The sequence below is a fragment of the Biomphalaria glabrata genome, chromosome 14 (assembly GCF_947242115.1).
Source record: "Biomphalaria glabrata chromosome 14, xgBioGlab47.1, whole genome shotgun sequence".
NCBI lineage: Eukaryota > Metazoa > Mollusca > Gastropoda > Planorbidae > Biomphalaria > Biomphalaria glabrata.
This window is the reverse complement of record NC_074724.1, coordinates 22636244-22657708: the sequence shown is the minus strand read 5'-3', so window position 1 is coordinate 22657708 and position 21465 is coordinate 22636244. Positions and strand designations below refer to the sequence as shown.

At 38.3% G+C, this 21465-nt stretch overlaps 1 protein-coding gene across 2 annotated transcripts; it reads left to right on the top strand.

Moving 5' to 3' along the window:
• The first annotated feature begins 1051 nt into the window (after window positions 1–1051).
• LOC106059695 (glutamate receptor ionotropic, kainate 2-like) lies at window positions 1052–19762 on the top strand. Of its 2 annotated transcripts, XM_056009311.1 has the most exons (5): window positions 1052–1259; window positions 2591–4364; window positions 6968–7091; window positions 11329–11505; window positions 17740–19762. In XM_056009311.1, the coding sequence occupies exons 2-5, from the start codon at window positions 3317–3319 to the stop codon at window positions 18515–18517; spliced, it is 2127 nt and encodes a 708-aa protein (XP_055865286.1). In that variant the 5' UTR covers window positions 1052–1259; window positions 2591–3316; the 3' UTR covers window positions 18518–19762. The 2 variants fall into 2 exon arrangements, with proteins under 2 accessions (XP_055865286.1, XP_055865287.1); XM_056009312.1 differs by lacking the exon at window positions 1052–1259 and having other exon boundaries at window positions 2176–4364.
• The last annotated feature ends 1703 nt before the right edge of the window (window positions 19763–21465 follow it).

Below are 21465 nucleotides of genomic sequence, written 5' to 3'. Positions count from 1 at the left end.
TTGATGTCTTATCAAACTTTATGTTTTGAATAGAATTAGGCTTACATCTATGATAAATAAAACACATGGGCGTAGACGAGAGGGGAGGAGTTCAAACCATCACTGGCCTCAGATCTCTTTGTCTGAAAGGGAAACTTTACTTACTTCCTCAATGCAGCCAACTTAAGCAAACTACAGTCACCAAATTTCATGAACGTAGCCAAAAGGGGTTTTGTGGTTTCCCTCTACCCCCCCCCCCCCCCAATACAAAACTAAAGCATTTTACCATTTTCTACCAGTCGCTGACTCCAGTGAATAGCAGATTTAGTTTTTGATTTTTTAGCGGAAGAGTAGCAGGCTAATTGCACTGTAGATACCTCAAAATATGCTTTTTTTTTAAAGCTTAAAATAACGGAAATAATGCTTGGATCCGGGGCTTAGAGCGCTGCCCCAGACTCCCTAGCTGTCCCTTGGCGGTGTGTACTGCCTTTCACTAATTATAGGAAGAGAGTATTCTAGGGTAGAAAAAACGTTTAAAAGAATGAAAGATAAGAATGTAATGAAGATTAATTACATATACACAAACTAATATATATATATATATATATATATATATATATATATATATATATATATATATATATATATATATATATATATAAATTGTGTAGGGGGGTTAAAATCATCCCCCCACACCGAAAATATATGACATGCCATTTGTGGGCCGGTTTATATGGTAATGCCCGGGCCGATTTTGATACCCAGTCCGCCCCTGAATAGTTGGGTAGGCTTTCTTGCCAATTTAATTTGAATTATTTGGAACTGTTGGATGGAGAGAAACTTATATAGACAAGACAATATGGTCAACCCCGATGACCTTGCTAGGACTGCTCAAGGTCAGCCCCTAAACCCATTGTATAAAGTACATTCGTTGTGTTCAGTTCACCAGGTCAAAGACAGTGTTGATCTTGTCAAGCGGTCTGCGTTTGGCTGGAGGACGAAACCATGCAATACAGCTAATTATTGATGGGCTAACACAGAGCCTGCATTGATTAGTTCCTGAGCACAATAACACGAGCTAGTTGTCGAATAGAAGAGATAGCTGTGTACAATGTTTTCTTATTTGTTTCTAGTATTTAGCGCCAAGAGAAAGATGATTTAAACGTTTCTACAAACGTTCAGTGTTGGCGACAACGTAGTCTCTTCTTTGTTCATTAGATACGTTCATTTGTTTTTTGTTCTGTTCATGGAAAAGTTCAATTCAAAGACGACAATGTTTGGTCAGTTATGTTGTTCCTTGCTGACGTTTTGTTGATGGGTTTTTGGAGCAGCATTAATAGTGTTCACTGATCGACGCAATCATTCGTTCATTGAGCAACGAAAACGTTAGTTCCTCGATCAACTCAATTATTAGTTCCTCGATCAAACTCAATTATTGGTTCCTCGATCAACTCAATAATTAGTTCGTCGATCAACTCAATAATTAGTTCGTCGATCAACTCAATAATTAGTTCGTCGATCAACTCAATAATTAGTTCGTCGATCAACTCAATAATTAGTTCGTCGATCAACTCAATAATTAGTTCGTCGATCAACTCAATAATTAGTTCGTCGATCAACTCAATAATTAGTTCGTCGATCAACTCAAATATTAGTTCCTCGATCAACTCAAATATTAGTTCGTCGATCAACTCAATAATTAGTTCGTCGATCAACTCAATAATTAGTTCGTCGATCAACTCAATAATTAGTTCGTCGATCAACTCAAGAATTAGTTCGTCGATCAACTCAAGAATTAGTTCGTCGATCAACTCAATAATTAGTTCGTCGATCAACTCAATAATTAGTTCGTCGATCAACTCAATAATTAGTTTATTGATCAACGCAATAATGTGTCCATAGATTAACATAATAATTTGTTCAGGAATCAAGGCAATGAATAGTTCATAGATCAATGCAAAAATTAAGTCCTAAATAAAATATCGACTTATTCCTAAACCTTTCATTTGACCATACATTCTTTTCAATAGTCAAGTATTTCGATTGCCATTGTTCCGTGCGCAATAATTACCTTGTAAAAAAAATAGCCAATAAAATGAAAGCAATAAGTTCAAGAAAGTTCAATTAGGGCGCTAGTATCCAATCATTTTCGTTTTATACAATTCAAATGCTGGAAATCCCATGTTGGAATTCATAAGGGTATTGGTAGGTTAGACACATGTAAAAGAGGAATACTTTACGTTCTATAGCTTTTGTTACTTTAAAAATATCTTATAGAATTCGTTGTTACAGTAACTTAGATACTGACAACAGATTTCCAGAGATTGGTGAAGATGTTTTATGTAAGGGGAGGCTAGGAAGTCGGTGATTGTGACTCTATTTTACGACTACCACAGCTAGAACTAATTGTCCCAGGTTTACTGTCGTCTGCTCACTATAACAAGGCATGTAATTCACGTAGTTCAAACACTATTAAACTTGTAATTAAATAGGTCAGGTTGCCTTTAAAGTTTACATTTGCTAATTGTCGGTCGGTATCATGAACGGCGTTGATAGACATGACGTTAATTTTTTTTTTGTCATAAAATGACGCATGTTTCTTTCGCGGCAGTGAAAATATCTGATTGTATCAGTTCCATGACTATATTTGTACGTGTGCAGTCGCCAGACCCTGAGAAGGTGTCAAGAATATTTCACCCGAGATCAACTTTTGGAGCGATTTCTTTATAAACCTTAGTATCTATTCTACACTGTATAAGGTCACGGGCCATGAACTCACCAGAGTTCTAGTCTAACCTACATCAATGCATATACCTGGTGATGTTTTTTTTTAGTTTCCAACATTTGCTTTAATGGATTACACGGTCTGATTCATCTAAGTCCTGATCAAGATCATTCTATTAGATAATGCTCTTCAAGGCAAGGTGTTTCACAATCTTTGTATCGATTTATTTCATGGGTCCAAGTCTTCAATTATTTTGGTTTCTGTTTAATTTGAGACCTGATAGGATTGTGACATTTCCAAATTGAGGCTTTAGTTTCAATTGAGACTTCACCGAGATTGAGACTTAGATCTAGAATTCTAGATTGAAGACTCATAATTGATGCCTCTCATGATATGAGATTATTCTATATATTTCGGTCTGGTTTGAGGGCTCTAAATACCTATATATTCTATGACACTTCTGACTGGATTAAGACTTTAGATTGGATTTCGATTATTGCCTGATATGTAACTTCTGTCTGGCTAAAGTGTTGTCTGGTGTTGAATTACTGTATGAAGTGAGGGTCTATCTGGATTGAACTAAAATGAAAGGAAGTCGAATAAATATTCACCATGCTTGAACTGACCAGTTCATTACACACCTGGATTATTTTACACATATGCATGCTTACTGGTAATTTTTCAGACATTTATACCAATGTGTATCAGTTATCTCGTATTTCAAACTCTTTTGCTCACAATGTTTCGCAATGGACCTCGCTGGTAAGACTGACAATACACACATACACCATTCTAAACTTTCACGTAGACATGGACAAGACGACATTGAAATCTGGATGCAACATAGTCTTCGTCGTGTACCAAGAGGAAACCCAGCATGCACTGCAGCTTCTCGAACAGGAGCTGACGTCACAAAACACTCAGCTCATGCTCATCACCTGCAAACTACCGCCAAGTTTCACAAACGATGACGTGGCACAACAATTATCAGAAATGAGCAGCTCCTGGAACATAGAGGTGGTGCTCGTCCTGAGCGACACGTCAGTGCTGGTCACCAAAATTTTAACGACAGTCGCCAAAGAAACAAGATTTAAGTGGACATCGCTGAAACACACCACAGAGTGGATAGTGGTCAGTCGTTACGAATCCTTAATGGACAGTCTTCGAGAGGAGCCTGCAGATGGCATAGACTTCATGACTTTGATCTACGAGTCAAAGTCAGATCATATGACTGTCGTTCAGAAGTCTAGAAGACAAGACTTTCATGAGGTGCTTGTCGTTGATCCAGAAGATGTTAGGTGCATCGATGTCTTTGTGTCTCGTTTGAAAGACGCATTCAAAAAATCCTCGGATTCCGAAATGGATGCATGTTGTCAGATGGACTACTTTGGTCAACTGAGGAAATCAGCTCTTCACTTTCTGAAAAGCCAAAAATCTTCATTAGAGGGTCTTGTGCTGCCGGTGGCTGTGATTCCAACGATTGAAGACAAATTCTATACTTATGTTATCAAAGAAAACCGGACAGTGTACGATGGATACAGCATAGCCTTGCTGGACACACTAGCCAACTCCATGGGCTTCACCTACACGTTGGTCGCCGTGGACGACGGAAGTTACTATGGTGACGTGATGGACAACGGAGATGTCTTCGGAATCACAGGTAACAATGACTTCTCCATTAGTGCGGTGTTTTGATATTCTTTAGGGAGAGGGTCTTAGTGGGAAATTAAACAAGCAAAGCGAACGCAACACGCCAACTTGTACGGAAAGACAATAAGTTATAAGATTGATTGACTTGCGCATTTACTTCTTTTATTATAATCTTATCTTTCAATTCATTTCCCGACATACACAACCTACTTTTCAATGACCACAGCTCAGAGTCATGAAGATGCAGTTGTCTTTACTCCCATCACCTAGGCACCAATGTCTGTTGTTGCTAAATGAAAAATGGCTCTTTTTTTGTAGCAGCAAAAAGAAACTGTTATTGTCGATAGAGAACACTTGAGATTACGCCATAGGGTGATATGACGTTTAAACAAACACAAAGGTCCAATCGATAGATTCTACCGCAGTTGATGAGTTCCTATCACTGCAATATAGCGCCAAAGCTTGTCTCTTCTTCCGTGAGCTCCAGCTGCCATGTGTCCCACAGTAAGAGCGACCAGGGTCCGTCTGTAACGTTTACTTGCAGACACCTAGATTAGATGGGATCACGACTAACAGTTCACAGACTGATTGAACGACAGTTCGTGTACAGCAAGTGGTTCGCTTACCAATGAGTCCACCTATTAATTGATTCATTACCCTGAGAACCAATAGTCTGTAAACAAATAACGACTTTGTCACGCACAAATATAATTGTGGCAATGTAGTTCGTCTATTTCAAATGTCTGCACTAAACTCTGCATATAAAGCAGGTTTTCTAATGCGTCTTCATTCTTTCATTTCTAGAGTCTGGATCAATGAGAGGCAGACTTTTGCAGGAACGGGCCAAAAAAATGAAGGGAAAAAGTTTAGTAGGCCACATTAAGACGATAGAGTGTTGGATTTCATGATATTAAGATTTAACTAACGCTGAATATTTACGTGTTTTGATGACGGTTCTTCTTTATTTGGTTCAGTTTCAGGCTTAATAATTATTAAAAGTCAGTGCATTCATTCGTCCATCTGTTTCTGACATCCGTTATTCTAAACTGCTTATAAAACATTTTGATATCAACATTACACATCATCTTTGAGCATGAAATATTGTTTTTGGAAAAACATTTCGAAATGATTGAGATGATTATTGGATAGCAGTTCAATTATTTCATGTCCCAAGTCTGGTTAAACTACTACTACTTAATCCACATTAAAAAACAAACGGAAAATATCTAAATCTTTCAAAATGCACTGACATTTGAAATCTCCTTTTCAACCCACAGTTACCTTGCTTCAAGCTGTCTTCATAATAGTTTTGATTGAAAATCCCAACCAAAATAAAAAATAATAATAAGAGTCTTCCTCTATCGTAATAATGCATATTCTTGATGTAAGAACTTTCTAAGACTTTTGTTGCTCCCTGTGAGGATCGCACGATACCCTTTAATAGTTGAAATGTTTCATAAACATGTTTCAATATAAAGTTGCCCAATCAGACTTTGTGGTATAGATGATGTAAAGATCATCTGTTGTTTTTTTTTTTTTGACCCACTGTTAACAGGGATGTCATGTGGCCAGCAGAATGACCAATCGCCTTAACTTTTTTTCCGAATTAATCTACAAGGACGTCCTAAAACGTACATTAAAGTTTAGTTTAGTCTAGTCATGAAACTTTACTAATGGAACACCATAGAAATTATAATTCGCTAGATTATTTCAATGGTTTATTTTTTGTTTTTGATTATTTGTACGTGGCTGAAATGCTCATTCCAATGCGGGGCCGCAGTTGACCCGCAGGCCGTAGTTCGCTCATCATTAGTCTATATATTCACACAGGCCCGTACATATTGTAACGACTCTTTCTATCCAGGCTTTATGCAAACACTGCACACAACACAACCAACTCAAATAACTAATAGCTCAAGTTTTCAAATTATGTAACTCTTTAATGTTTAATAAATCAACAGCCAAAACTACTATTAGCGACACGTAACATTGACTGTACAAATGTTTTAACGTACTTCCGTAGAAAGTCTGTACTACTGTACCAAACTCTACTGGCTGCCTCGTCTCTTACTCGAACTGAATTCAACTGCTTCGGATAGACTTCACACTGGACTCGCTGGACTGAACTAGATCTTGAAACGTGTGTCGCTGTGAATAGACTTGACTTTCACACCTTCGCTTTTTATATAGGGTCTCCGAAGGTCTTCTCGAAACCTCATCAGTCCGTTCTATCCAATCACATGAACTTTTCGCGGACGTGAATGGCCTGATTAGTGATCACGACACAGATCTTTCTTGAAGCGTCGCAGTTTCGCCACTCGTCGCTTTTTTACCGCTCGCCTAGCGCCGGCCTTGTTTATTTGTGTCAGCTGTTACCCCTATCCTCTTCCTCAACCCAGTTATACCAATGTTTATATACTTGAATATCATGGGGACTACAAAGTAAATATTTGGAAAGCACTTTGCATAGAAAAAGATACAACTCTCCCCTCTCCCATTCTTACGTTTTCTTTTCTTTGTTGTTGTTGTTGGTCTCCTTTAGTTGTAGTGCGACTTTGTTTCATCTCCATTTCCCCACACTGAATGAAAACTCTGGTTTGAATGTCTCGTCAGGTCAACTGGCCAGAAGAGAAGCAGCACTGACCACTCTGCCACTGAGTATAACTGAAACAAGACGTACAAAGATAGAGTACATCCTAACACCAACAGTGGTAGAGAATATCAACATTATATACAGGTAGATCAAGTTTAATTATAAACATTATATACAGGTAGATCAAGTTTAATTATCAACATTATATACAGGTAGATCAAGTTTAATTATCAACATTCTATACAGGTAGATCAAGTTTATATATCCACATTATATACAGGTAGATCAAGTTTAATTATCAACATTATATACAGGTAGATCAAGTTTAATTATCAACATTATATACAGGTAGATCAAGTTTAATTATCAACATTATATACAGGTAGATCAAGTTTAATTATCAACATTATATACAGGTAGATCAAGTTTAATTATCAACATTATATACAGGTAGATCAAGTTTAATTATAAACATTATATACAGGTAGATCAAGTTTAATTATAAACATTATATACAGGTAGATCAAGTTTAATTATAAACATTATATACAGGTAGATCAAGTTTAATTATCAACATTATATACAGGTAGATCAAGTTTAATTATCAACATTATATACAGGTAGATCAAGTTTAATTATCAACATTATATACAGGTAGATCAAGTTTAATTATCAACATTATATACAGGTAGATCAAGTTTAATTATAAACATTATATACAGGTAGATCAAGTTTAATTATAAACATTATATACAGGTAGATCAAGTTTAATTATAAACATTATATACAGGTAGATCAAGTTTAATTATCCACATTATATACAGGTAGATCAAGTTTAATTATCCACATTATATACAGGTAGATCAAGTTTAATTATCAACATTATATACAGGTAGATCAAGTTTAATTATAAACATTATATACAGGTAGATCAAGTTTAATTATCAACATTATATACAGGTAGATCAAGTTTTATTATCAACATTATATACAGGTAGATCAAGTTTAATTATCAACATTATATACAGGTAGATTAAGTTTAATTATCAACATTATATACAGGTAGATTAAGTTTAAATATCAACATTCTATACAGGTAGATTAAGTTTAAATATCAACATTCTATACAGGTATATCAAGTTTAAATATCAACGTTCTATACAGGTAGCTAGTTGTAATGAACACTTCTCGGTCAGATGATGTTCAACTGTTATTTGGAAAAAGGGAAACTTCGTCTTGTCCAATGTTTTGTTTCATTAATTTCATGCCTAAAAAGAAACTCTGGGATTATGGACTTCGTTTTTAACAAAATTAGGTGATCACTTTGTAGCTGCAAGTTAATCTCATTGGTTGGTTCAATAGTCTGTGTTCGATTTCCATAGGATTTATATTTTTGTTTTAAAATGGTGTCTTTAGCATCCAAGAACTCAGAAACAGTGTTAAAAATAAGAAATAAATATGATCAAACCTAAGCCTTTCGACAACACTAGTAATTCAGTGTGAAGGAGCAATTGATAAAAGATAGCAGCAAAGAACAGTTATTCGTGCATTTCTTGATTTATAATAAAATGAACATAGGACATAACTGGGCAAGATTATCTCATACAGCTTTATAGAAAGACTAGACATATGTTACCCGCGACCCGCGGGTCTTTATTTGCGCATTACTTTCGACATAGTCACTGAGAGTGTTTTGTAAACAATTAAACGAAATAATAATGTAATAAGTAAAGCGAATGTGTCAATGTAAAAATAGTGTGAATGAAGCTATCAAATCAAAATAGCTAATAGGCTTAAATCCATTTTTATTCAAATTAAAACATTTGCTTGTAGGCCTACATATATTTGATTAAAATTTGAGATGAATAGACTAAATTTTGTAAGTTCATGTGTATAAAGTATAAAGTAGATCTTGAGGTAGACATAGATCTAAATCTACACTAATCTAGAGTTAAATAATTGGCTTTTATAGAGTTCATTCTGTGTTGCGTATGCGTGACCTTTTTTCATGAATGAATATAGGCCTATCTCAACACGGCCACGCAGCTTTAGCGAACAGCGAACGAATGTATTAAAAATGCTTTAGAAAAACACATTTGAATGTTAATTTGATTAAAATATGAAATGAATGGACAATAATTAGTATGTTTATGTGTTAAAGCATAAAACTATCTTTGCGAAAAGAAGTTTTATCATCTTAGAGTTCAATAAGAGTTTTAGACCTGACCTAGACGTAGGAATAGACTCAGTAGAGAGATGTGTTAATGTGTAACCATTTGGTAATAGTAATGTCTAATGAAAGATTGTTCGCCAGGAAATCTGTAGTCACAGATATAAAGTACTAATTTATGTAAAAAATGCTTTTGAATAATCTAGTGGATTGGATTTAGATGTATGTTAAACTTAACTAATGATCCTTTCACGTTATTTCTCTTTCGCTACGAAAATAAAATTAGTTTTGCGAAAATGGTTTACCCGAAGTCGATACATTCTTATCTATTAAAAACGAAAAGAGCGATAGCTTTGTTAAATGAATGGGATTATAAAGTAAACGAAATAATATTTAGTACGCGATTCATGAATGAATATAGATCTAGGCCTATCTCAACTCGGCTTCGCAGCTTTCATAATCGAATGTAGCTTTAGAAAAACAAATTTGAATGTTTATTTGATAAAAATATGAAGTGAATGGACTTTAATTAATATGTTTATGTGTTAAAGTATAAAACTATCTGTGCGAAGAGAAGTTTTATCATCTTAGAGTTGAATTAGAGTTTTAGATCTAGGGATGGGATTATAACGTAACAATTAAACGAAATAATTTTTAGTAGGCCTACGCGATTAATGAATGAATATAGATCTAGGCCTTTAACTCGGCTTCGCAGCTATCGTAAACGAATGTAGCTTTAGAAAACCAAATTTGAATTTTTATTTGATCAAAATATGAAATGAATGGACTTTAATTAATATGTTTATGTGTTAAAGTATAAAACTATCTGTGCGAAGAGAAGTTTTATCATCTTAGAGTTGAATTAGAGTTTTAGATCTAGGGATGGGATTATAAAGTAAACAATTAAACGAATTAATATTTAGTACGCGATTCATTACGGTATTGTCTAATGAAAGAATGTTCGTCAGGAAATCTGTAATCACAGATATAAGGAACTAATTAATGTAAAAAATGCTTTTGAAACACAAAATTGAAGGTTAATTTTATTATATAATGAAATCAATGAATCTTCTTTTGTATTTTCACGTGTCAAAGTAAAAAACTATCTGCGCAAAGTGTATTTCTTAAAATTAGATCTAGGTCTAAATCCTTTCTATCTTTTCTTATGTCAACATTGTAGACATGGCCTAGATCCATAAAATACTATAGCTGTAATAGAGTCGGACAACTTTATTTTTTTTGAGGGTCTTACATTTGTTTTAGGGCTACAATACATTCACTAAGGTCTAAGTTGGTACCCAAGGAACATTCCTGCCTAGTTTTATCAAGATTGGTCAAGCGGTTTTGATGTCTATAAGTAACATACATACATACACCACACATTCTACTTTATAATATAGATATGTTATTTGCAATGTTATAACTCATTTCACCACTACGCTTTTGAACTGTATTAATGCTTACAGGAATTCTTTTTTGCGCAAAACAGTTTTTTGAAATTTTTAATGGCTGACAAATGTTTGGCCCATGGTGTGAGTTGTTTAAAAGTGATCTTGTAAGAGGCGGACACAAAACTCTTTTCTTTGTCATGTTGAGCTGAACATTTTGTTCACAGTGGCTCTTTTCTGAACTTTATCCTTAAGTGTTGGAAAGTACTTCAAATCTCTATTTATTTCGTTCAAATTATGTTCCAGCCTTTAAATGTTTTCATAACGTCATTACTTCAAACTTTGTGACAGACACATAGGCTTTTTGACTAAGAAAGATTAAAACCAAATTTCAAATAACCAATATTGTACTGCCTACATTTCTTGAAGACAATTAAACTATTTAAATAAGATGTTAAAAATTAAAAGCTAAACTATTTTATTTAAACAAGAAAAACAAAATATAATTAAAAAAAACAACATAATTCATTTTTTTTGAAACTTTTAGAGCGTAGTTCTATGCAACACCTAATAACTAATGAATGTTAGATTGAAACAAGAAGAACTTAAGGAATTCAATAGTTATTAAGAGTAAAATAATTACTCCATAAGCTGTATAAAGGGGTTATATTTTTTTTTTAAATAAAAGAAGTTTCCAATGTTTTCTCTGTTTGTAGTATAGTGTCATTATAAAACGTACACTGTTATAGAGCGGTGTAGGTGGCCAACTTTAGAATAAGTTATTATTATTATTTATATTGTATTGATCATTACTTTTTCAAAGGATTCCAACTCAAAAAGACCATTTGGACCTGACCTACTTAGACATCATTCAGCCCGAGTTCTTTCTGTACCTGATCGGTCCAATCATTGTTGTCGGGGTCATTGGGGCAGTCATTCACGTCTTGACCAACTCATGTTACAGCCCAGGGCCCGAAGAATTCAAGAAAGACAACTTGAGGTGCTACTTTTATTAAAACGGCCTGTGTATGTTCCAATGAGATATGTCAGAGCGAAACTGTAGCTGTCGTTTTAAGTTGCTGATCTGACAAATGACAATATTGACTAATATTGTCTCTGATCCAATTTTAGGATGCTAATCAACTATGCTAATCAACTATGCTAATCAACTATGCTAATCAGTCCATGCTTCTTAGTAATATAACTAAAAGTCCATATTAAGAAATGTCAAAAGAATCTTTTAAAAAAAGGAACTTCAGTGACTTAGGTGAAGCAATTACACCTAATTAAAATTAGTTTAAAATAATAATTAAAAAGACCAGTCTACTTATAACTATATTATTTTAAAAAAAAACAAACTTCCTCGTCCCGAGACATGAAGTTAAACTGCGCTCCTCTTTCCTTAGCACTTTTGGAGCTCAAAAGTGCCCTACTTCTTTTCTATCATTGTGTCTGCCTCCTCTTTTCCTAAGTCTGCCTTCATTGATCATCACACTGTCTCCTTAACTTTAAATTCTCACTACGTCCTAGAACAGTCCGTTTGCCGTGGACTGCGACGGGTAAGGGGGGATAAAGAGATCCTGGTGTTTGAGTGGTGGCTATCTAAGGATAAACCACAACAACACAATACTTTGGCTCCAAGTTCCCCTAGACCTGAGACCCAGATGGCCCGCTCTGGGTCAACCGGCTGGTCATGCCGAGCTACCAGCATAGGTCGTCGACCTATGCTGGAGGGCGGTGGCTGGAGGGTCAATCAGGGAGCTGCTGTATCGGACACATGTCCGATGTAGCAGCTGACTGAGTATAGCACCTGTGTAGCCCTGGCGGGCTCATTCTGGACATCCGAATGGCCCGTCCCCTTGTAGGACTCGATGGCGGGTGGGGAGCACAGGTGCCGAATTAACCAAAAATATATATGAACAAAAAAACACACACAAAACTACTTGCCCCAGACCTATGTCTGGGCAAGAAACGTCGAATTGATGATAAAAAAGAGGAGGTCCCAAAAAGCTGTGCCACCTGGCCATCATTTCTGGTGGTTAGGTGCACAGAGGAGGGTAAAAACCTGACAAAGTTGAGCCCTTTTATTATCTATAAGGGACTCAAGTCAGTAGTGGGAGAGCCCAAGAGTGTGTCTAAGCTACACAAATCAATGGAACTCCTTGTAGAAGTAGACAGCAAGACACACTCTGATGGGCTTTTAAGATGCAGAAGACTCTGTGATCTCCAAGTGGAAGTCATGCCACACAAGAGTCTGAACACCAGCAGAGGTGTAATCAGCTCTAGGGACCTACTGGAATGTTCCGAGAAAGAAATAGTGGAGGGCATTGAAGGAGTCATCCATGCCCGGCGCATTACCAGGCGCAGGGAGGGTGAGGAGGTCAAAACCGCCACTATTATCCTCACATTCGGAACTAGGACACCGCCAGAGTATGTGAAGGCAGGATACCTACGAGTTCCAGTGAGGCCCTACATACCTAACCCCATGAGGTGCTTCAAGTGCCAGGGTTATGGACACGGCGCGGCAGTCTGCAAGAGGAACACTGTGTGTGCCAGATGTGCTAAAGAGGGTCATGAGGATAAGGGCTGCACAGCCCAGTTCAAATGCCCAAACTGTCAAGCTGGCCACTCAGCCTACTCCAAGGACTGCCCTGTGTGGAAACAGGAGGTTGCCGTGCAGGAGTACAAGGCAAGAAACGGATGTACCTTTAGCCAGGCGAAATCGGCTGTACTGGCACTACCCAAGGGCCAATTCGGCTTGACAAAGACCTACGCCCAGGCTGTTGCTAAGAAAGGAAGATCCATAGCCACACAGACGGACACATTGACCCCACCACCCCCTCCTCCTCCTCCAACTCAGAAGAAAACACCGCCAAAGAACACACCTCTGAAGAAACAAGAAAGCCCTGTTGTCATGCTAAAGAACAGGTTCTCTGTGCTCGCTGATGAGAGCATGGAGACTGAGCAGCATGTCAAAACCAATACTCCGGGAGAACCCGGAGACATCATGTCTGACACAGGTTCTCCTCAGAGAACCCAGCCAGACACCCCAACCTCTACCGAGTTAGAGGTTGACCAACTCCCTAAGGGGAGAAATCAAAGCGGAGAGGATGCCCGAGGTGAGAGAGGAGGAAATAACCTCCGCTCTAACCAGAGGGATCTCCCCTCTCCAGAGAGAAAGACTTCCCCCAAAAGGGGGTTGTCCTCCTCTCCATCCAAACCCAAGAATAAAAATACCAAGGTCACTGGAATAAAGGGAAACCCCTCCGGGGGCCTCCCAAGGCCAAATAGCTCCAAGTAGGTCATCTAGAATAAGCAATGGATTCCAGAATTGTACAGTGGAATTGTAGAGGCCTCAAGGCCAATTACGAGGAAATTACTGATGGACTCTGAGACTCCTGTAGCTGTCTGCTTACAGGAAACATTTCTGAAAGATTGCATCAGCTTCCGAAGCTACCGTGCTTACAGCAAGAATGTTGAGGATGCAGAGAGAGCATCAGGTGGAGTCTGTATCCTTGTGAAGGATAGCATCCCCCATGAGAGGGTAGAACTACAGACCACACTACAGGCCGTAGCAGCTAGGATAACCCTTCACAAGGTTATCACTTGCTGCAGCCTGTATCTACCACCAGGCGCTCCATTAAACCGAACAGACATGGAGGACCTATTGAAACAACTCCCCCGGCCTTATTTAATCCTTGGGGATTTCAAAGCCCATAACACCATGTGGGGATTCAACAATACCGACACAAGAGGTCGTATGCTGGAGGATATCTTCCTCCAACATGATTTATGCATACTTAATGATGCATCACCGACCTACTTGCACCCAGGTACTGGTTCACTCACATGCATTGACCTCACCGTATGCGTCCCCGGACTTCTGGACGACTTTAAATGGTCAGTTAGCAATGATCTACGGGGAAGTGATCACTTCCCAATCATCATTACTAATAATCTCCCTTCATTATGACGACCTCAGCGGTGGAAACTGAATAAGGCCGATTGGGAACAATTCCAAAAAAGATGCTCCGAGGATATCACAGAAAATATCCTCGATGAACAGAACCCAGCTGATACCTTTGCTAGCAAGCTACTAAGTATAGCCAGGAAAGTTATACCCCTAACCTCTGCAAATCCAAAACGGCCTAGCAAACCATGGTTTGATACAGCTTGCAAAAGTGCTATCGGCGATAGGAAAAAACGACTGGCTGCATTTATAAAGAATCATTCCCAGGAAAACCTAAAGCTATTCAGGATAGCTAGAGCAAAGGCTAGACAAACCATACGGTCAGCCAAAAGGAATTCCTGGAGAAGTTTTGTCGGCAGTCTGGATGCCAAAACTTCTGCTAGAGCGGTTTGGAAGGCAGTAAGGCGAATCAAAGGGAAAGAATAAAATGCAATAGGGCATTTGAAAAACCAAGGACGAACTGTCACGTCCCCCAGAGAAATAGCTGACTGCCTTGCATCCTCAATAGCAGAAAAATCATCCACTGCACACTACACGCCAGAGTTCCAAAAAGTCAAAACCAGGGAGGAAAGACACCCCATTGATTTCAGGTCAGAGAACAATGAAGACTACAACAAACCGTTCTCGCTTGAGGAACTGAGGGAATCGCTGGACAAGTCACATGACACAGCGCCTGGAGAAGACGAAATCCATTACCAGTTCCTCAAGCACCTTCCCGAACCCTGCTAGGGGTCTATAACTGTGTGTGGCAAACAGGCGCTTTCCCAAACAGCTGGAGGAAAGCCACAGTTATACCGATACCTAAACCGGGAAGTGACGGCTCTGACCCAGCTAACTATCGACCAATAGCACTAACAAGCTGCATCTGCAAAACCATGGAAAGAATGATTAACAGTAGGCTGGTCTGGTACCTGGAAAGGAATAAAGTGATCTCAAACTACCAGTGCGGATTCCGGCAGGGGCGGACAACAACTGACCACCTGGTAAGGCTGGAAGCTTATATTAGAAATGCATTACTCAGAAGAGAACATCTAGTAGCTGTATTCTTCGATATAGAAAAGGCCTATGACACAACCTGGAAACATGGCATTCTACGTGACCTGGCGCTTATGGGGCTTAAGGGACACCTCCCCCGTTTTGTGGAGGAATTCCTGAAAGATCGAAAATTTCAGGTTCGAGTGGGCAACTCCGCTTCTGACACTCATGACCAGGAAATGGGTGTACCCCAGGGCAGCATTCTGTCAGTCACTCTGTTCAACATTAAAATAAATAGCATCATAAATGCGCTGTCCCCTGGCATAGAGTGCTTTTTGTATGTTGATGACTTTGTCATTCTCACTTATGGGAAAAACATGAACACCTTAGAAAGAAAATTACAGTTATGTTTAAACAAAATTCAGGGTTGGGCAAACTATAATGGTTTCAAATTCTCAGACTCCAAAACAGTTAGTATGCATTTTTGTAATCTAAGGGGACTCCACCCAGACCCTGAACTATTTATACACAAAAAGAAGATCCCTGTCGTGAAAACTACAAAATTTTTAGGCCTCACCTTAGATTCCAAATTTAATTTTCTCCTCCACATTAAGGAACTTAAGAAGAAATGCCAAAAGTCATTAAACATACTAAGAGTACTCAGCCATACGGACTGGGGAGCTGACAGAGATACATTGCTGCTGCTCTATCGGAGTCTAATTCGATCCAAGCTAGACTACGGATCCATAATATATGGAGCAGCAAGGAAGTCGTACCTAAAAATACTGGGACCAATACAAAATGCTGCCCTGCGTCTCTGTCTCGGCGCGTTTCGTACATCACCTATCCCAAGTCTCCATGTGGAGGCTGGAGAACTCCCCATGGATATAAGAATGAAAAAGCTTGCAATGCAGTATATAGTCAAGCTAAAATCCAACCCCACGAACCCTGCTTTTGACTCCATATTTAACCCCACAGAGGTAGAATTATACAATCGAAGGCCTAACGTCATACAGCCGTTGGGCCTTCGAATGAGAGAACCCATCCAAAATTTAACCCCACCCATTGACCAAATCTCTAAAATAGAAACCCCTCAGAACCCTCCTTGGCTAATGAATAAACCAAAATTAAATTTATCCCTCCTCAATTTCAAAAAAGAAAATACAGACCCAAGCATACTACAAGTCCACTTTAGGGAACTGCAGGAGAGCTACAGAGATTGTGGCACCATCTACACAGACGGATCCAAAATGGAGGGAAAGGTCGCGTGTGCCTGCTCCTTTCGGAACAAAACAATCTCCCGTAGACTCCCCGATGGCTGCTCCATCTTTACGGCCGAATTGCACGCAATATTTCTTGCACTTCTGGCCGTAAAAGCATCAGAAAGGAGGAAATTTATAATCTGCTCCGACTCCAAATCTGCATTGCAAGCTTTGGGGCGGATGAAGACTGACATCCCATTGGTACATAAGAGCCTGAAGCTTTTGGACCAAATAACAGCCGACCGTAGGGATGTCACCTTCATCTGGGTCCCCTCACATGTTGGCATTGAGGGAAACGAAGCCGCAGACAGAGAAGCAAAGAGAGCCCTAAATCATGCGGTGTCAGGAACCCAAATTCCCTACTCGGACCTGAGACAAAGTATTGCCTCTGCCACCTATCGAGAGTGGCAGAACCGATGGGAGGCTGAGACTCACAGTAAACTCCGGCAGATTGTGGCGGATGTCAGGTGGCGGCCCACATCTAAGGGTCTGACAAGGCGTGGTAGCACGACCATGTCCAGACTTAGGATTGGCCACACCTACATCACGCACTCTTTTGTACTGAAGAAAGAGGAGCCCCCACTTTGTGAGTACTGTGACTCTCGCCTCACCGTGGAACATATCCTCGTTGCTTGCCCCAGATACCAGGATGTCAGGGCGAAATATTTTAGAGCCACTAATTTAAATACACTATTTAATAATGTCGACCCTGTGAAGGTATTGGGCTTTATCCGGGAAGTGGGGCTATCTACGAAGATATTTATGAATTTGTGAACATGCACTATTTACATTAGATTTTTACCAAATATTTAAATTTTTACTACCTTGACTATTTTAACTGTGAATAGACCTTATTTTAATGATATGACTGTATAGAATCTGGCCCTGTTGTTTAGAGAGAGAGTAGTCCTTAAGGGACTGCAGGCACGACATGGCCTAAATTGTGCCGATGTGCCTCAAATCAAACAAATCAAATCAAATTAAAAAACCTTCCAATTTTGAAAATACTTGTTTTGTTTTATCACAGGTTACTGGCATCATTTCCAGACCACATTTGTTTCCACACAGAGAGGACCTACAGAGTCCAGTCTGGCCTCATTCTTCGCACATCGTGGGCCCTCTTCTGGTTCATCATAAGCTCCGCCTACTCAGCGTATCTCGTGACCACATTTACTGTCAAACCCCCTGAACTTGCGTTTAAAACTTTTAAACAGCTGATGGAGCACCCGGAGTTTAGCTTGGGCATGAACCGACATGACACGGCACTGCAGACATTTCTCAGGCTATCTCAGGACAACGTCCTCCACCAAGTCTGGATGAAGCTGCTGCAGCAAAACAAAACCGACTCTTCCACGTTCAGCCCAGATTCTAACCATCATTCTAATCGTGTCTTGAAAGGTGGTTACGCTTTGATCGCCCAGTCAGCTTTAAACATGTTTCCAGATTACCCGGATGTAAGGACGTACCCACAACGAGGCTTTGAGTCCATTAACCACGCCTACATCGGCATTCCTCAAAATACTTTCTATTTCATGGATCTTTCCAACGTTCTTCGCTCTCTTGAAGAGTCCGGCATTCTGGACAAACTGAAGAGCACCTACCTGTCTACACAAACGAGCAATGCCCCAAGCAGCAAGGTGAGCTCCAACGATAGCGTCACTTTGTTCAGAATTCAGCTTCCTGTGTACTTTGCACTGTGTGGTATGGCGCTTGGTCTCCTGTCACTTGCCACAGAACTAATACTTTATAAACTACTCCACAGGACCTACAATGTCAGTCAATCCATGAAAGCTGTAGATATTTGAATACTATATATGAAACAATATTAAAAGTCCTTCATTTCATCCGCAGATTTTTGAAACATATATTATCAGATACGAATTGGTTACTCGTCATCATCATTATCAGTCTCTTGATTTTCGAGATCTAGTGACGGCTCGAGTAATCAAATCCTTCCACTCTTCTATGACAACAGCTGTTCTTAGCAGGACATTAAGAGAGAGAAAGAGAGAGAGAGAGAGAAAGGGAGAGAGAGAGAGAGTCCAATTCATTCTTTGAGCTTATCACAAAGCCAGATCTTCTTTGAACGACTCTCTAAGCGTGCTCCCTCTACTATATCTTGAAAGGGTAGTTTTACAAAGCTTATATTAACTCTGTCTGTCGGTATGGTCAAAAGTTGGTACACGTTATTTCTCCCACACCTAATCTCGGATTAAGCCGAAATTTTGCACAATTATTTCTTTTAATTGATAAAGCAAGAATCAATAAAAAAAAAGAAATATTACTAATTAGTTGAGTAACTATTAGTAATTAATTATTATGTTTGGGAACTTAAACAAGGGAAAGAGATCATATTTGACAGATCTGGTGGTATAAGTTGAATTAGTACCCTTGAGGACTCTTTGAGTTCATTTTTTTTCCATTTTTTTAAATGCATTTATAAAAACGATCATGTACTCATTCACCAAGATACCCCCTTCTTCCCTCCCCCTTTCACAACTGGTCCAGAGAAGTGTTAGAATAATAGTGCATTGAGAAAGTTAAAAACTAAACAAAAACATTAAAACAAAACAAGGTAACTAAGACTGTGTGGTAACACAAACTGAAAATCGGCCCCCGAACAGCATAGTACACCATTAGTAATGGCATTACCCGGTAACAAAAGGCCTACTATTCATGATCATAACAATAACATTTGCCTAGGTCTAGTAACTTCAAGTTTAAACGAGTAAATTCATAATAGTTCTAGTCTAGATATAGTGGATTCGATATCAAGATTCTAGATCTAGATCTAGAATTAGATCTACACTTAGATATAGATATAGGCTTAGATCTAATTCTAGACTAGACTTAGATCTTGAATTTCTAGATTTAGATCTAAAACTAGGTCAAGATCTTATCTGGATCTATATATGCCTAGTTTGTATGACAAATGACAATGAAAATCTTAATTTTTATTTTGCGAGGGGAATGTCTGCTCCTGGTGGACCTACTCCAAGTCTTTCAAGTCATTTCTATCTATCTCACTACCGAACTAAGATAAGTCTAGAATGTTTTCATATTGCCAATTTATCTTATTTTGAATAAATCTTTTTTAGTTTCTCTTTATTACATGTTACATGTTATTAATTTTGAATGTATGGATAAGGTTAATTATTATTATTTTAAAAAATATAAGTGTACGCTAAATGAATATGTGTAATTTGAAATTGTTCAATCTATTTGTCTGTTTTGGACTCCCTTGAAGAAAATGAATATTACCCTCTCACTTCTTGTTCTAAATAGAAAGAGCTTAACTCTAAAAGAATAAAGAGGGGATATGGTTGGGCCGATCTCTCATAGTCCTAAGCCTTCAATACAAGGATGTGTTATGGAGTGGTCTAAACCGCTTGGTTACCTAACTCCCATAGGCCCTAGTTCGAATCCCGAAAGAAGACTAGGACTTTTAATTATCAATTTAACTCGAGCTAAGAAAGGCTTCTGTCACTGAATCAATTTAAAACGTCACTAGTAAAAGTTTTCATTCAGTGGGGCCTCACTAATAAATGTTTTCATTCAGTGTGGCGTCACTTGTAAAAGGGACACATTGAACTACTAACTCCATTGAATCCCCAATGTTTATGCACTACGGACTCAGAATATAATCGACTCTCTGTACAAGAGAAAAAGAATTTGCAAGGAATCGAAATGGTTTCTCACAACTGCGTAACGAAAAGCAAAGCTTATCTAAGGGGAAGAATTATATTTCTTAATACAGAAGGATCAATTTCCCTTTTTAGTATCAAACAAAATAATTAATTACCAGTAATTAATTGCCTAAATAATTTTTTTTTTGATTAATGTTTTGTTAGGTAAAATAAATAATTGTTTAAAGTTTCAACTTGATCCGAGAATGGGCGTGGGAGAAATAACTGTTCAAAATGTTGTACGTGACAGACAGAATCAGTTGCTCTAAGCTTTGTAATAAAAATGATACCCTCGGACATAATTTCAAACAACAATTTTACAAAAACAAACAAAAAAAAAACAAACAACTCCAGTAATAACATATACTGGACTCTAATTAGTATCAAAGTCGTCGTTATTTGAAAAAAAAATGTTTAAAACAGGGGGGATCACTTCAGATTCTATATATAGCATCGAGATTGTCAGTTACACTTGTAATAGTTGCCCTGATGGTGTCGCGCCGAGTCAAGAACATAACACGAAACTGAGTGTTGGTTCCTCTCCACCATAATGAGTCGCCGAAGTGCTGAAACATATGCCATTTGGCTCACCCTTCTCTCCTTCCTCCAGAAAAAAAAAAGAAAGATTGCCCCCCTCCCCCTCCTTACCTCGTGTTAAATCCATTTCACCGCGTTTAGTTTCAATGTAGAGATCTTCCTCTCGCCACAGTCCGCCCCCCTTCGCCTGTGCTGAGAAGGCAATTTCGGCACCCATCGCCGCAAGATATTACCTAATAGAATTTCCAGGAATTTTGGCTTCTTTCTTGTTCATACTGCTGGTTTGGGTATTGGGAAAACATTGAGAAGATTGACAAGGATTGTTGTCTCTACTAGCTATTGGCAAGAAGAAAGAAGAAGACTGCCTTCTAAACTCTTTTATTCCGTAAACAGTTATAAGCTCTATATCAGCTCTATAGTAACATGTATAAACTCCATATGAGCTCTATACTAAAAGTTATAAGCTCTATATCAGCTCTATAGTAACATGTATAAACTCTATATGAGCTCTATACTAAACGTTATTAGCT